We start from the raw sequence: 16,532 nt of genomic DNA, 5'->3' as shown, positions 1-16,532 counted from the left end.
AGAATCACGACTCTGGGAGCAGCCTGAGGATGCTTAGGATGAGTGCAGAGCGGAAAGGAGGATTCGTGAAGGCTCTCTGACGCCAGTCAAGGGGTTAGACTTTGCCCCGCAGGTGCGGCCTCCAGGTTTTTAAGCAGAAGCCTGTGGCTCTCACACGCCCTCTCCAAAGGCGGCGTCTCTGGGAGCCCCGGCGTACCCTGGGTCCCCAGGACCGAGCGCTTACCCGCGTGGGACTGAACTCGCCCACGACCCCCGACACCAGGCAAGAGAGGTTGTGCCGCAGACCCTCCACTCCCCAGCACCAGGCGCTCGCCGTCCAGGTGGAGGGGAGCACACGTGGCAGCCAGGGGCACCGGCGGAGACACCAGCGCAGAAGGCACGCGCTCAGGCCCACGCCCGCGGCTGCCTGGGCTGAAGGTGTTGCGAGCCCCGGCTCCACCCCTAGCCTTCGGTGCCCCGTGCTTTGGCCCCGCAGGCCCCGCCCCCAGCCCCGCCCCGGCGCGCGCCCAGCCCGCCTCCCTGGGCGTGGAGGCGGGGGGGCGGCTCAGCCCCGCGCCCGTGCGCGAGCACGCGGCCGGGTTGCAGCGCTGGGCGCGCGCCCCGCGTCCCGGGCAGGAAGATGGTGGCGAGCGCGCGAGTGCAGAAGCTGGTGCGGCGCTACAAGCTGGCGATTGCCACGGCGCTGGCCATCCTGCTGCTGCAGGGCCTGGTAGTGTGGAGCTTCAGCGGCCTGGAGGAGGACGAGGCGGGCGAGGTGCTCCGACGGCCGGGCGGGCGGGCAGGCCGGGCGCGGGGGCGCGCGGGGTCTTGGCGGGGCTGCGGGCGGCCCCAGCCGGGGAAGTGGGGCACGGGCGGCGTGCGTGCGTGCGGGGCGTCGGCGGTCGCCCAGAGCGGAGCATCTGGCCCCCGGCACTCCCTTCCCCAGCAGGCCTAGGAAGCTGCGCGCGGGGGCAGTGCGTGACCTGGAGACCCGGGCCCTGGTGGATTGGGAGTCGGGCGGGAGGAGCAGGTCATGCTGGGGTGGTCTCCGGCCAAGGGAGCGATGAAGGTCAGGCGCGGCGAGCGGGGCTGGGAGGCGGGGCTGGGCCCGAACCTGTTCGGAGGTGGGGGGCCCCAGGCCAAACTTTCTGAAGTTGGGAGGGGGCGGGGATATGCGCGCCGTGGGCGGAGGAGTAGGGCCAAGGGACTCAGGGCGTCCTTCCCCAGCTGAGCCCGAGGGGCAGCGGCCGGTGAGGAAGGGGAGCTCGGGGGTGGAATTCAGGCCTGGGACAAAGTGTGTACCCGGGAACTGAAGGAACAAGGAGTGACCCCGAGGGAGAGAACTGGAGTCTTCCCGAGGTGTGTGGCTTCCTCAGCCGGGGGTTTGAAGAACCTGGATGGGTCTTCGGAGGGCAGGGGGAGGAGGAACTGAGCTGGTGAGTGGCCTCAGGACCTTAGGGAATTAGGGAGGGGCCCTCTGGCTTTAAGGGAATGGGGACTGTAACAGAGCCCCAGCCGCAGAGCAGGGGCAACCAACAGCCGTCTCAGCCCCCAGGTCCCTGCCTCGAGGGTCTTTCTCCCTCTTCCCCGATGTGGTTTCAGCTGGAGGCTCAGACACCTCAGCGGTGTGGTGAGGAAGGGTCCATTGGGTCTGGGTTCGTGCTGCGGTAATGGAGAGGACAGGCCACACCACAGCCCTAAGCTGAGGCCCAGAGGTCAGGACCTCCCTGCCCCCAGCGCCCCTGTTCTGCTGCCTCCAGGGCTCCGGATCAGAGACTCTGTCTGCTGCTGTCCTCAGGCAAGCCCCGATACCTGCGACCCCTTACCGCATCTCGCCAGTCTGGAAGGCCTGGTGTGGAGACAGAAGAGCTGCCCTTGCCTTTTTTTGGGAGAACCCAGAGGGTGGGATGGTGACGGGGGCTGGAACAGAGTCACATGAGACCATAACTCCAAAAGGAGGTGGGGCGGGGGTGGGGCTGGCTCCGTGACATCCGCGGGGTGTGGACCTACAAGTAGGACGAGTAAGTAGGAGAGTGTTTCAGGCCCAGTGTAAGAAGACTTTTTGGGCAGATGGGACATTCCATGATGGAATGGGCTGCCAAGGCAGTTAGGGAGCCCTCTGACCCTGGAATATGTGACCACTCTAGGCTACCGCCCCCATCCCCCACCTCCTCCTCCTCCAGCTTCCCGGCTGAATGAATAGGGGAATCCTGGACTGGAATGTTTGAAAAAGCTTGTGCGGTCCAGGCACCCATTGCTGCTTGGACCCCCTCAGCTGCTCCCTCACCTGACTCGGGTTGCCAGGCAGCATAACGGGGTGCATGGGAAGGTGAGTGCTGAAGCTGGACCGCCCACTTCACCACTTTCTTCCAGCTCTGACCCTGAGAAGCCCACCAGCAAATCACTTTGCCTCCTCCCTTATCCTTATCAGTATCCCTCCTCAAGATGGGGATAATAATGGCACCTCCATGTTGGGTGATTATAAAGATTAAGTGAAAATGATGCCTGTGAAGCACTTGCAGGAGTTCCTGGCACATGCTCAGCTGTCAGTAAATAAATAACTCTTATTATCCCAGCACTGTGCATTGGGAATACGATTCATTCATTCATTCATTCATTCCACAAATAGGTATGAAGTCCTACTTTGTACTAGACACTGTGCTAATACTGGGGATACAAAAATAAAATAGATGAGGTCTCTGCCCTTATGGACAGGTAATCTACAGAGAGAGACAGCGAAAAGGAATTTAATAGAATTACAAAGGGGTTGGGTTAGATCAGGGGGTCAGGAAAGGCTTCTCACAGGAAGAAGTGGGCAGGAGAGTTCAGGCAGAAGACCTGAGGAGAATGGGCTTAGCTGGGCACCCTTGAGGAATGGACAGGAGGGTGTGGTGCTTTCCCTGGAAGAAGGTTCCATCCTGTGCGGCTGAAAGGACCACAGCAAGGGGCAAGGGTTTTATTCTAAGTGCAGCGGGAGAGCACTGAAGGGGTTTAAGCAGCACAGGATTCAGTGTGCATTTAAGACGTGCACTCTGCCCATCTATGGAGAGGCTGAGAGTGGATCCCAGGGATGGTCACTAACCTCCAGAGAGCCACTTGATAGTTTCCAAAGCTTCCACAAACACCGTCTCACCACTTGTTTTAAATGCAGCCTGAGAAGTCCAAGGAGGTGGGGTATGGGGGGAGCATTTCTGTCGTCACCCTTTCTGTGACTTACAGAAGGATTCTAAGGTGGAGCTACAGAGCCAGGAGGTGGCAGAGGATTTTAATTGCCTCCTTGGAGGAGAGGATGGAGCCTCTGAGGCCAGAATGTATCCTGGCCAGAAGTCAGAGGACCATTCCCCACCCTCAGTCATCAGAAGGGCTCCTGACCTCAGGGGCTGCTGGGGGCAGCCTGTGAGGGGCACAAGGCTGGGGCTGTGATGATGATGCTCCTTGGACATGCCTGGAAGGGATGGAGGTGGGGGCTGACTGCCCACCAGGGCCTCTCTGATCCCTCACTACTGCCTCCTCATTCCCCAGCCTCCTCTGGGATTGTCCTTCTCAGGGTCAGCCAGCTCCCACTGCAGTGCAGGGACCAACATGCCCATCTCCTCCCATACCCTGGCCCCCACACAGCCAACCTGGCCCCGTGCCTCATGCCCTACCCTCCTGACCAGCTTCCTAACTCACTGATACTGGCTTCCACTCAGAGAGCCTACAGCTCTCTGCCATCTCTACCCACCTAAGCTTGGGAATGTCTTTCTCTGCTTGCTCTGTGGCCAAGTCACATGTCACCAGGCTGATGCACACTCAGCTCAATGGGGCTGCATTTACCTTTGCTAGGGATTCCCCAGCCTGTGGTGCCCTCCCCAGTGTGGGTAGAGAATAGGGTCTGCTGCCTCCTCTTGTAGGTATCTCTTCTCGGATGGGAATGGGCACTCCCCAGCTCCCACTGGCCACCTTTAAGAGATCAGAGGGCAACCGGGCACTGTGGCTCATGCCTGTAATCTCAGCACTTTGGGAGGCCAAGGTGGGAGAAGCGCTTGAGCCCAGGAGTTCGAGACCAGCTTGGATAACAAAGCGAGACTGTATCTCTATTAAAATAAATAAAAAGATCGGAAGGCTGGCTGGGTGCTAGGCACAGAGGGCATGGATGTAGGGATGGGGCTCTGGCCTGAAGGTGGCTGTCAGCCTGACAGCATGAGGTTCCTGATGTGCCCATACTGGTAGTGGGTAGGGTAGTGGGTAGGTTGGGGGAAGTCCTGGGGAGGTGAGGAGCACAGAGAACCCAACCCAGCTGAGTCCGAGATGTCCGGGATCTTGGGTCTCTCTTGACTTCATGTTTGACTATTTCCTCCTCCCATCTGAGTAATCATAATGATAAAGATGGCAGCATTGGGCCAGGTATGGTGGCTCACGCCTGTAATCCCAGCACTTTGGGAGGCTGAGGCGAGCAGATCACTTGAGGTTGGGAGTTTGAGACCAGCCTGGCCAATATGGTGAAGCCCGGTCTTTACTAAAAATACAAAAAGTTGCCGGGCATGGTGGCACATACCTGTAATCTCAGCTACTTGGGAGGCTGAGGCACGAGAATCGCTTGAACCTGGGAGGCAAAGGTTGCAGTGAGCTGAGATCATGCTACTGCACTCCAGCTTGGGCGACAGAGTGAGACTCCATCTCAAAAAAAAAAAAAAAAAAAAGAAGTAGCAGTACTTATTGAATGCTGTGCCTATGCCAAAAGCCTTGCATTCATTCATTCATTCAACAAATACTAAGGCCAGGCACAGTGGTTTAGGCCTGTAATCCCAGCACTTTGGGAGGCCGAGGTTTGTGGATCACTTGAGGTCAGGAGTTCGAGACCAGCCTGGCCAACATGGTGAAACCCTGTCTCTACTAAAAATACAAAAAATTAGCCAGGCATGGTGGTGCGCACCTGTAATCCCAGCTACGTGGGAGGCTGAGGCACAAGAATCGCTTGAACCCAAGAGGCAGAGGTTGGAGTGAGCCGAGATTGCACCACTGCACTCCAGCCTGGGCAACAGAGTGAGACTGTCTCAGAAAAACAAACACTTACTGAGTATGTGCTACAGCCAGACACTCTCCTAGGCGCTAGGACTATGTCAGTGAACAAAACAGGAAAAAAGCCTTGCCCTTGGGGAACTTACAGTCTTCTGAGGAGAAAGACAAATTTAAAAAAACAGTATAAATAGTAGGATGAGAGGAAATGTTGTGCTATGGGAAAAAGCAGAGGAGGAGGGAGGGCTGGCACTGTAAATCCAGTGGTGAGGGTGGCCCTACTGAGAAGATGCCATCTGAACAAAGAATTGAAGGAGGCAAGGAGTGTGAGCAGTAGGGCTATCTGGGGGAGGGTGTGCCAGGCACAGGGGATAGTGGGTGCAAGGGTTGGAGCCAGGAGTGCCAGGGGGGATGAGGGGACACAGAGAAAGCCACTGTGGCTGCAGGAGAGTGAGCATGACAAATTCCCAGATGAGGTCAGAGAGGCCTGGGTGGAGAAGGGGGCATCCAGACAGCTCATGGAGCCTCTGTAGTCTCCTGTAAGGGCCTTGGTTTTTATCCTAAGAGGGGAAGCCACTGGAGGTTTGGAGCAGGGGAGTGATTAAATGGGATTTTAAGAGTTGTAACAGAAACACCAGCTGCTGTGATGAGAACAGAATTTAGGGGAACAAGAGTAGGAGCTGGAAGACCAGGGAATCCAGGCAGGGATAGTGAGGGAGGTGTTGAGAAGGGATCGGATTCCAGATGTATTCGGAAGGTGGCCCTGATGGGATTTACTGATGGAGTGGATGTGGGGTGTGAGGGAAAGAGAGTCAAAGATGACTCCTGGCTGGGCGTGGTGGCTCACATCTGTAATCCCAGCACTTTGGGAGGCCAAGGCAGGTGGATCACGAGGTCAGGAGTTCAAGACCAGCCTGGCCAACTTGGTGAAACCCCATCTCTATTAAAAATACAAAAATTAGCCAGGCGTGGTGGCATGTGCCTGTAGTCCCAGCTACTCGGGAGGCTGAGGCAGGAGAATCACTTGAAGCCAGGAGGCAGAGGTTGCAGTGAGCCAAGATTGTACCACTGCACTCCAGCCTGGGCAACAGAGCAAGACTATCTAAAAGAAAAAAAAAAAATGATTCCCAAAAGTTTTTGGCCTGAGCATCCTGAAGGATGGAGATGTCATTAACTGAGATGGGGAAGATGAAGTAGGAGCAGGTTGGGGACGAAGAGCAGGAGGTACTTTTGGGCTTGTGGCCTTGAGAGGTCTATCGAGCTCCCACGTGAGATGTCAAGGAGGCTGGTAGTTAAATGCCTGAAGGTTCAAGGGAGCTATCCAGGCCAGAGAGACAGAGAGATCAATCTGGGGGTGGGGATGGAGTTTAGAAACCCAGGGACTGAAGATCACTTAGGAAGTGAAGGTGCTAGGACAGGAAGGGCCCCCAGATGTGTCCTGGGAGACAAGGAAGCACCAAGAAGACCATAAGGAGTGGCAGTGGAGAGAGGAGAAAAGCCAGGTGGGTATCCTGGAAAGCAAATGTGGAGGGCGCTTCAAGCAAGACAGAGTGGTCCATTAAGTCACGCCGCTGAAAGGCCAAGAAAGAAGAGGACTTAGTCCTGGAGAACTTGTGAGCGTGGAGGGGAAGGCCTGTGGGAGAGGGTTTACAAGGCTGGAGGCGGCTCTCCCTAGCTGCGGTGTCTCATGCTCAGTTGTTACTCCTCCTTACAGCTGAGGGAGCATGCTCAGAGAAGTTAGGGAACTGCTGGTGAGCTGGCAGAGCTAGGCCCAGAGCCCTGGAGACTTTAGAGTGTTCACATGGTGGCCCCTGTTCCTCTGTCCGTTCTACATCTCATCCACCAGACACCAGCTAGGTGTCCATGTGTGCTAGCTGCTCTGCTGGGCCTTGGAGAGATGGAGCTGACATGTCTCTCGTCAAGGAGTTCATTACTAGAGGAACATCCAGGGCCTTGGAGCCCAGCCCATTCCACTGCAGGGCAAATGGAATGGCTGCATGCCAGGGGCCTTGGAGCTGGATCTGAAAGGATGGATGGGATTTGGTCAGGCAGGGCAGGTAGGATGGGGGAACGGAGGAGGAGGTGGCTGGACATGCTGTTCAGTCACCACCAGGCCATCTAGGGAAGTGCCTGGATTTGAGGAGAGGCAGCAGGTACCAGAGCACTTAGAGCCAGGAAGCAGGGGCGCAGCAGCGGTAGAGGCGCCCCGCTGCAGGGATCCCTTCAAAGGAGAACCTGCTGCACATGCAGCGAGGTGACAGCCTCCAGCTGTGGGCACCTTCAGGCCCTGCCTCAGCTTTCAAGCCAGGGACTGAGTGTGGAGGTGGCTCAGGGCTCACCAGCTCCAGGCAGTACATGTGCCAGAGTTTTCCCGGGAGCCGGTCAGGACTTCCTCGAGGCTGTGCTGGAGGCGGATGCTCTTCTTGCCCCTCTCCTTGCATGGCCGTCTCCTTCGTGGTCCAAAGCCTTCCCCTGCCGGCTCCTGCCCCATCGTTCACAGGGGTACCCGCAGTGAATCTCATGCCCTATCACTCTGTCTTGATCTGCTTCCTAGAGGACCTAAGCAGTATTGGGGTCTCAGGCTTCACCTCCATCATCCCCCATGGGCACTCCTCCTTCACTGTGAGGTGGCCTCAGTCTTCCCACATGGAAATGCTTTGGATTCATCTGGAAGTTAGAGTCTTCTGAAGACCACTGTCTCCTTCCAGCCCTCGGTGGGAGTGCTGAGTCTTAGGTGTACACTTGTACCCTCGGTGGGGTCTTTGCACCCTTCCCTTGGGACACACGTGGATATTTATTTTAACATCTGCTGAAAAAGAAAGTGGTATCTGAGTCCAGAACAGAAAACCAAGCACAGTGCCATGTAATCTGAGAGCAGTGGGGGACGGGGGTGTTGGTATGATGGAGGGAGGACCAGTGCTCCCTCAGTGGCTGGACAGGGAGGCGCTCCCATGGTGGTGCTGATTGTGCAGAGTCCTTAGGTGAAAAGCACTTCTCTGGGTAAAAGGTGGGCAGGAACATCTAGGTCTGAGGGTGCCCCCAACCAAGATGGAACTCAAGGAGCAGGAGGAGGTGAGGGGCTGCCCCAGTGATGTGTCTGCATCTCTCTTACAGAAAGGAAGGCAGAGGAAGCCACGGCCACTGGACCCTGGCGAGGGTTCCAAGGACACAGACAGTTCAGCAGGGCGACGGGGCAGCGCAGGCAGAAGGCATGGGCGCTGGCGGGGCCGTGCTGAGAGCCCAGGAGTGCCCGTGGCCAAGGTGGTACGGGCAGTAACCAGCCGGCAGAGAGCCAGCCGGCGGGTCCCACCTGCCCCACCCCCGGAAGCCCCAGGCCGCCAGAACCTAAGTGGGGCAGCAGCTGGGGAGGCGCTGGTAGGGGCAGCTGGCTTCCCACCACACGGAGATACAGGGAGCGTGGAGGGCGCCCCCCCGCCCACGGACAATGGCTTCACCCCCAAGTGCGAGATCGTGGGCAAGGACGCACTGTCTGCACTGGCCCGGGCCAGCACCAAGCAGTGCCAGCAGGAGATCGCCAATGTGGTGTGCCTGCACCAGGCTGGGAGCCTCATGCCCAAGGCTGTGCCCCGGCACTGTCAGCTGACTGGTGAGGGACAGGGGTGCTCCAGCCCTTCCCAGGCGGGGGCAGGGGTATGGCATGGCCCGGATCCTCACCCCTATCTCTCTGAGGAAGAAAGAGCCAAGGGGATCCTACCTCCCTGCCTAAGTCTTCATCCAGTGTACTTACTAAGTGGCAGAGGCAGAGTGGGGACCCACAAGCATGGAGCTCCAAGTCTAGGCTTCTTCGGAAGGCAGGCAGCTCCCTCTTCCCATCTCACCCCCACCCTGTGACCTAGGGTGGGCCTCGCCAACGCCTGTCCTCTGCTCTCAGGGAAGATGAGCCCCGGCATCCAGTGGGATGAGAGCCGAGCCCAGCAGCCCATGGATGGCCCCCCGGTGCGAATCGCCTACATGCTGGTGGTTCACGGCCGCGCCATCCGCCAGCTGAAGCGTCTCCTCAAGGCCGTCTATCACGAGCAGCACTTCTTTTACATCCATGTGGACAAGGTACTGTGGTGGGGAGAGGCCAAGGGGTCTGGGATGAGCAGAGCAGAAACAGAAGGTTGCAGACAGACAGGGTCTCTGACCTGGCCCAGGTAGCCTAGAAAGGGAAACTGAGGCCCTGAACAGGGGGGTGGCAGCACGAGCCAGCTCAGCCACTTAGGGGTTGGAGCCCTGCCCTGTGCTTTCCTCGTCTTGTGTCCCTTCACTCTGTCCTGGGGTGGGAGTGGGGATGGCGATAACACTGGGGGCTAGCTGAGTGTCTCCTCCCCACCAGCGTTCCAACTACCTGCACCGGGAGGTGGTGGAACTGGCCCAGCGCTATGATAACGTGCGGGTGACGCCCTGGCGCATGGTTACCATCTGGGGCGGGGCCAGCCTCCTGAGGATGTACCTGCGGAGCATGCGGGACCTGCTAGAGGTGCCTGGCTGGGCCTGGGACTTCTTCATCAACCTCAGTGCCACTGACTACCCAACCAGGTGTGGGGATGGGGCTCTGAGTCCTCGGGATGGGAGGGGACCCCTGTCTGGGCACCTGGGGTTGGAAGGCTTTGGTGGACCTTCTCTGCCCCATAAGTGTAACTCTGGGATCCGCCCTGCTCAGACATGGGCCCCTGGGCCCCAGCCATGTTTTAGGGGAGGGGTTGGTGTAAGATGATCTGAGAATTGAGCATGATAGGAGATGGGGAGGAGGAGGAGGAGCCAGAGGTCTGTACCTGGTGTGCTGGGTCAGACAGCATGGGGCAGAGGAAGGATGGGGTGGTCTTCCTCAGGGGCCTCTGGTGCTCACCACCCCAGACATCAGCCAGGGGTAGGGCACATGGCCAGACAGCAATCAGGGAGAGAAGAAAAGCCAGAAGGTCTGCTCTGGGCCAGTGACTGAGCAACTATCTCATGCGGCTGCCTGTCAACCCATTCCTTCACCAGGACCAATGAGGAGCTGGTGGCATTCCTGTCCAAGAACCGGGACAAGAATTTCCTCAAGTCACATGGCCGGGACAACTCCAGGTGAGAGGGTGGGGAAGGAGGCCCTGGCCCCAGAGTCTTGTCCCGACCCCTCCCACACAGTTGGGCTTGGTGGCTCCAGCCCTGGGTTTCAAAGCCTCCACACCAGTCACAGGTTGAGGAGTGTTGGTTGCCAGGCGGATGAAAGAGCTTAGATCCCACCCTGCAGGATCCCCAGCCATGGCCTCTCTGCCACCCACAGGTTCATCAAGAAACAGGGCTTGGACCGGCTCTTCCATGAGTGCGACTCACACATGTGGCGCCTAGGCGAGCGGCAGATCCCAGCAGGCATTGTGGTGGATGGCGGTTCTGACTGGTTCGTGCTGACACGCAGCTTTGTGGAGTATGTGGTATACACAGATGACCCGCTTGTGGCCCAGCTACGCCAGTTCTACACATACACACTGCTCCCAGCCGAGGTGGGTGGCCCAGCAGGCATGAAGGCCGGGGAGGGCGTGGGTTGGGCTGCCTGCAGCTCACCTTCCACCCTCCCTTGCTGCTTGCAGTCCTTCTTCCACACGGTGCTGGAGAACAGCCTGGCCTGTGAGACCCTCGTGGACAACAACCTGCGGGTCACCAACTGGAACCGCAAGCTGGGCTGCAAGTGCCAGTACAAGCACATCGTGGACTGGTGCGGCTGCTCCCCCAACGACTTCAAGCCACAGGACTTCCTCCGGCTGCAGGTGCTTGCCCGAGGCCCCAAGGCCCCTGGCTAGGTCTTCTCCCCCGGCTTTTCACCAGGAGAATGGCAGGGTGGGCCAGTCAGAGAATCTTGGGGGGCCACGGCCTGCAGCAGCCTTCAGGGGTCTGGGGCTACAACAGCAGCAGGAAAAGCCACAGGAGGCTGAGCTCTAGGCAGTGCTGAGGGGCCAGCCCCACCATGCCCTCTGGGGCTTCCAGAGCCCTTCACCCTCCTTGCCTCTCCCGCTCCAGCAAGTCTCCAGACCCACCTTCTTCGCCCGGAAGTTCGAGTCGACTGTGAACCAGGAGGTGCTGGAAATCCTGGACTTCCACCTGTACGGCAGCTACCCCCCCGGCACGGCAGCCCTCAAGGCCTACTGGGAGAACACGTACGACGCGGCTGATGGCCCCAGTGGGCTCAGTGACGTCATGCTCACTGCTTACACAGCCTTCGCCCGCCTCAGCCTGCACCATGCTGCCACTGCTGCACCCCCAATGGGCACCCCACTCTGCAGGTGAGACCCCCTTCTGACATACAGCAGGCCCTCGGGGTGTGGTGCCCTAGGGGGAGGCCAACCAGAGAGTGACGTCCCCTGCCCACAACAAGGCCCCAGTCTGAAGCAGGGAAAAATGCAAATATCGAAAAGACGGCTAGAGCCAGGCATGCAGGTGCTGTGGGGGTGAGATCTGGGGAAAGGAAGTGCCTGGGGATGGGACTCCCCAGAGCCCCCTCCCTGGGACTCCAGGCCAAGTCAGGTGTGCTGATGGCATCTCCCTTTCTCCCTGCTGGCACCTTAGGTTTGAGCCCAGGGGCTTACCGTCCAGCGTGCACCTGTATTTCTATGACGACCATTTCCAGGGCTACCTGGTGATGCAGGCGGTGCAGCCCTCAGCCCAGGGGCCGGCAGAGACGCTTGAGATGTGGCTGATGCCCCAAGGGTCGCTGAAGCTGTTGGGGCGCAGTGACCAGGCCAGCCGGCTCCAGAGTCTGGAGGTGGGACAGGTCCCCCACTTGCTTTCTCCCAACCCCCACCCAGACTTGGGGTAGTGGGAAGAGAGGGACAGACACCAAGGGAGGGATAAGGTTATTTTTCCCAGTCATGGCAGCCATGGTGATGCCCCCACGCAGACATGCTGTGTCACCCCCCAGCCTGTGCACACTGAGGAGCACCTCCTGGTTGGGCTATGAAGAGGACATGCAGGGAGCAGGGAGGGAATTGTCAGTTCCACTACAACACAAGTCCAATCTTCGACTACAGAGATTTCGCCTCGAGTGGCAGGGACATTCGAGTTGGGCCATGAAACTACACTTCTGAGTGGCTCCTCATAGTCTCTCTTTTTTTTTTTTGAGACAGTCTCACTCTGTCACAGCAGCGCAATCTCGGCTCACTGCAACCTCTGCCTCCCAGGTTCAAGCGATTCTCCTACCTCAGCCTCCCGCGTAGCTGGGACCACAGGCGCGCGCCACCACGCCCAGCTAATTTTTTTTTTGTATTTTTAGTAGAGACGGGGTTTCACCATGTTGACCAGGATGGTCTCGATCTCCTGACCTCGTGATCCACCCGCCTCAGCCTCCCAGAGTGCTGGGAATACAGGCGCGAGCCACCGTGCCTGGCCCCTCCTCATAGTCTTTCTTAGAGGCTTTGGCTTCATGTGGGAATGGTCTCTGGGCAGGACTTTGAACCTCATCCCTGCCGTATTGTCCCCAATAAGGGGGACTGACCTCCACTGCCTAGCAGTCAGAATGGAAGCCTAGAACGAATCTCAGAGCTGGGAGAGATATTAAAGATCTCCTAGTCTGACCCCTTCATTTTGCAGATGGGGAAACTGAGGCCCAGAAAGAGACAGTGACTGGCCTGAGACTACACAGTGAGAGGCAGCTTCAGAGGAGGGAGAAGGACCTTTCCCCCACACTCCTGCCCAGCTGCCTCTCTCTCTACAGGTTGGCACTGATTGGGACCCCAAAGAGCGTCTTTTCCGGAACTTTGGGGGGTTATTGGGGCCGCTGGACGAGCCTGTGGCCGTGCAGCGCTGGGCCCGGGGCCCCAACCTCACAGCCACAGTGGTCTGGATCGACCCAACCTATGTGGTGGCCACATCTTATGACATCACAGTAGATACGGAGACTGAGGTCACGCAATACAAGCCCCCACTGAGCCGGCCCCTGCGGCCAGGGCCCTGGACTGTTCGACTCCTTCAGTTCTGGGAACCGCTGGGTGAGACCCGCTTCCTTGTGCTGCCCTTGACCTTCAACCGCAAACTACCTCTCAGGAAAGGTAAGCGTGCAGTTCTCAAATGAGGCCCAGAAACCAGACAGAATAGGACTCATCAGAGAGGTGACCCGAAGAAGCCAACCATCAGAGCTGACTCCCATCCCTAGAGTCAGGGGAGCATGGAAGGGCTGCGGCCTTCATCTTCTTTCCTGTAGCATGCAGGGTCCTGCACTGCAGTGTGGTGGAAAGGGGAGCTTTACAGTCATGCACACTGGGTTTGGAACATAACTCTGACGAGTTCATTGGCCTTTTGTCCTTGGAAGTTACCTGGCCTTCCTGGGCCTCAGTCTTAGCATGTGAAGCTGGAATACTACACCTATCAGGGACCTCCTGGTACATGCAACACAAATCCACTCAACCTAGCTTGAGTTAAAAAGGGGAGAAGACTGGAAGAATGCAGAGGTCTCCTTCACAAAACTAGGAAATGTCTCAGGCCTCACTGTGAACCAGAGGTGCTTTCTCCATCTCTCTGGGGCCATCTTGTTCCTCATCCTGTCCTGTCTCTATGCATTGGCCTCAGGCTCTGGCTCCCCATCCGTGGCCTCTCAGTGCAACAGACACTGACCAGGGACTTTTAGTCCCCAGGTTTCACATTCTTGGGACAGCAAATCTGATTGGCTATCCCAGTCCACTGTCTGGCCAGGGGGCAGGGTCATGTGGCTCTCTGCCCACTTGGCTGAGGCTAAGGGAGCAGGCTCTGAACAGACACACAGGCTGGGCAAATTTCCTGCAAGGGAGGGCCTAGTATAAGTAACTCCCCCTGGGAGCTATGGGGGATGAGCCTCTGGAGGGAAAGTGGCCAGTATGCAGGAGGTGATCAATTGGTAGGTGTTTCCTTCCCCCACCACGTCCTATCACAAGAAGGTGGTTAAGAGGTGGGGTACCCTAGAGGAGGAGGGGGTGCTGGTGGGGCTGCAGCAGATCCAGGGCAGGCAAGCTGTGTCCCCCGCACACCTGGACCTCCCAGTCAAGGGAAGAATGGCAACAATGCACAGCAGGTAGGGACAGGGGCTGTGCCTCAAGGACAAAGTCAGAGGAGGTGCTCTAAGCCAAGGGGACAAAGCTGGCCACTGTCTGTGCATGAAGGGCTGAAGTGCCCGAGTACAGGCTTCTGAGGGCTCCAGGAGCCACCGATGATGGTCAAGAAAGGGTGTGGGACACAAACCAGACTGTTCCCTTCTTTTCTAAAGTGCCTTGAACCCACTGCTTTACTGCATCCTAAAGTTGGGAATCTAGGACTTACTGCCTTGATTTTATAAAACTCAGTTTTATAGGCACAGAAAGTCCCTTGGATTAGCCTAAGGTCACTCAGCAAGCTGTGACTCAGAAGTAGGGCTGTGACAGGAACTGGGGTACCCAGACCCAACTCCTGGGTCTGGCCTCCACGGAGTCTGTTGCAGGGGGTGTGCTTACTGCCTGCTCTGCACCCACAGATGATGCCAGCTGGCTGCACGCAGGGCCACCCCACAACGAGTACATGGAGCAGAGTTTCCAGGGCCTGAGTAGCATCCTGAACCTGCCTCAGCCGGAGCTCGCGGACGAGGCTGCCCAGCGGCACACACAGCTCACAGGCCCTGCGCTCGAGGCCTGGACAGACAGGGAACTGAGCAGCTTCTGGTCCGTGGCTGGACTGTGTGCCATAGGCCCCTCTCCCTGCCCCTCCCTGGAGCCCTGCAGACTGACCAGCTGGAGCTCTCTGTCCCCCGACCCCAAATCAGAGCTGGGGCCTGTCAAAGCAGACGGGCGACTCAGGTAGCAGGGCCCCAGCCAGTACCGGTGGAGGACCCGGGGAATTGCACCTTACAGACAATGGAGGGGTGTCCCCTCCCACAGGCAAGAACCAGAGGCCCAGGCTGCACACCCATTTCAGCCATCTAGAACCCACACAGACGGCAGGGAAGGTGGACACAGTATGAACTACTGCTGATGTCTCTGTTGGGGATCAGAGGGCTGGTGGGAACGTGAGAAGGGCACCAGCAGCATTCCACACCCAGCTCTTCCTTACCTTCCTGTCTAGTTTGAAATTTTTTTTTTTTTTTAAAGGAAAATCAGTGGTTGGGAGAGAAACTAGAATAGAAGATGTGCAATAGGGCTCAGAGCAGCCCCAGGAAGTGGGCCATGTCTGTAGGGAGCAGGGGCTTGCTGAGCCCACCTGCTATTGTTCTGCATGAGGCTGGGCCTGCCTCGCTCTCCAGGGCCTCATGCCCCATCCTGGGCCTGTGGTGCTCATGGCTGAGGCTCCACAGGGCTGCAAGTGCCCTGCCAGGCTCTAAGGCCCGAATAACAGGTGATATCGGGGGCACTGCAGAGCTGGGCTCTAGCAGGACAGTTCTTTTGTAGCCAGGGGACCCTAGAAGCGGGGTGGGGCTGGTTCCAGGGCTTTCCAGCATACCCTGCCCCTGGATGGGAAAGGCACGGTCAGGGCCCACTGAGACCCATGCAGAGTTTCCAGGTGTGCACTGGAAGTGAGGTCACACGAGCAGCGTGAGAAGAAGACTCAAGACTCTCAGAAGAACCTGGAGTAATTGTGCCTGAAGCTCAGCGTGAAGTCTGAAATATGCAACAGAAGAAATATAACTCTGTCTCTCTACTCTGGGCTCTGTGTTTTTCCTCCTGGGTGTCAGGAAGCCATCACCATTCATTGAGCCTTCTCCAGAAGTCTTAGCTGGTACTTTGGTAGCCTTGAGAAGGTAAAGATCTCATTCCTCCAGATTAAGAACAGTTTGGAATCCACCCAAAAGGGACTCAAGAACCCATCTAGCCTGGGTGCAGGGGTTCATGCCTGTAATCCCAACACTGGGAGGCTGAGGCAGGAAGATTGCCTCAGCCCAGGAGTTTGGGACCAGCCTAGGAAACATAGTGAGACCTCGTCTCTACAAAATTTTTTTTTTTAATTAGCCAGGTGTGGTGGCGCACATCTGTAGTCCCAGCTACTCAGGAGGCTGAAGCAGGAGTTTGAAGCTGCAGTGAGCCAAAATTGCACCACTGCACTCCAGCCTGGGTGACAGAGTGAGACCCTGTCTCAAAAAACAAACATCTAATCCAGCTCCTTTTTCTGAGGGGTAAACAGGCCCAGAGAGGCTCGAAGACTTCTTCTTTGCCACCCAGCAGGCCAGGGGACCAGCAGGACCTGAGCTTAGTTTGAGAGCCCTGACCCAGCACTCCCACCCCCACCACCAGGCCAGGCTGCAGTAGGTGCTGGCTTCCCTATCCTTGGCCTTAGCAGGGCCCATCCTAGAAGCCTGGCCCTGCCACATGGGGCACCTTCAACAGAGGCAATCCCAGCCATGGCCTGGTCATTGCGATTGGAGCTTTTTCTTTTAGGGGCAGGCGAAGCAGCAGCCTAGGTCCCTGGTCACTGTCCTAGGACTCCTGTTGAAAAGGGTTGTCCATCCTCCCTCCCTTTCCCAAGCCTCCTCTCCCCCTCCCACTCTCCTACCATTGACAGCCAGAGCTCGGTATCAGTCCTTCACAGCTTGCTTAATGTGGGAGCAAGGTTGAAGGTTTCCAGACCTAAAGTCACCCTATCAGCCA

The 16,532-nt window shown here is 57.7% G+C and overlaps 1 protein-coding gene across 1 annotated transcript; it reads left to right on the top strand.

Moving 5' to 3' along the window:
• The first annotated feature begins 526 nt into the window (after window positions 1-526).
• Window positions 527-15,588, top strand: XYLT2 (xylosyltransferase 2). The gene is made up of 11 exons (XM_054456108.2): window positions 527-754; window positions 8,092-8,584; window positions 8,870-9,045; window positions 9,317-9,519; window positions 9,967-10,047; window positions 10,247-10,463; window positions 10,551-10,727; window positions 10,978-11,240; window positions 11,524-11,719; window positions 12,668-13,001; window positions 14,432-15,588. The coding sequence occupies exons 1-11, from the start codon at window positions 620-622 to the stop codon at window positions 14,752-14,754; spliced, it is 2,598 nt and encodes an 865-aa protein (XP_054312083.1). The 5' UTR covers window positions 527-619; the 3' UTR covers window positions 14,755-15,588.
• The last annotated feature ends 944 nt before the right edge of the window (window positions 15,589-16,532 follow it).

This window comes from Pongo pygmaeus, chromosome 19 (genome assembly GCF_028885625.2).
Source record: "Pongo pygmaeus isolate AG05252 chromosome 19, NHGRI_mPonPyg2-v2.0_pri, whole genome shotgun sequence".
Classification (NCBI taxonomy): domain Eukaryota; kingdom Metazoa; phylum Chordata; class Mammalia; order Primates; family Hominidae; genus Pongo; species Pongo pygmaeus.
The sequence above is the reverse complement of the archived record's forward strand: the minus strand, read 5'-3'. Positions and strand labels throughout refer to the sequence as shown.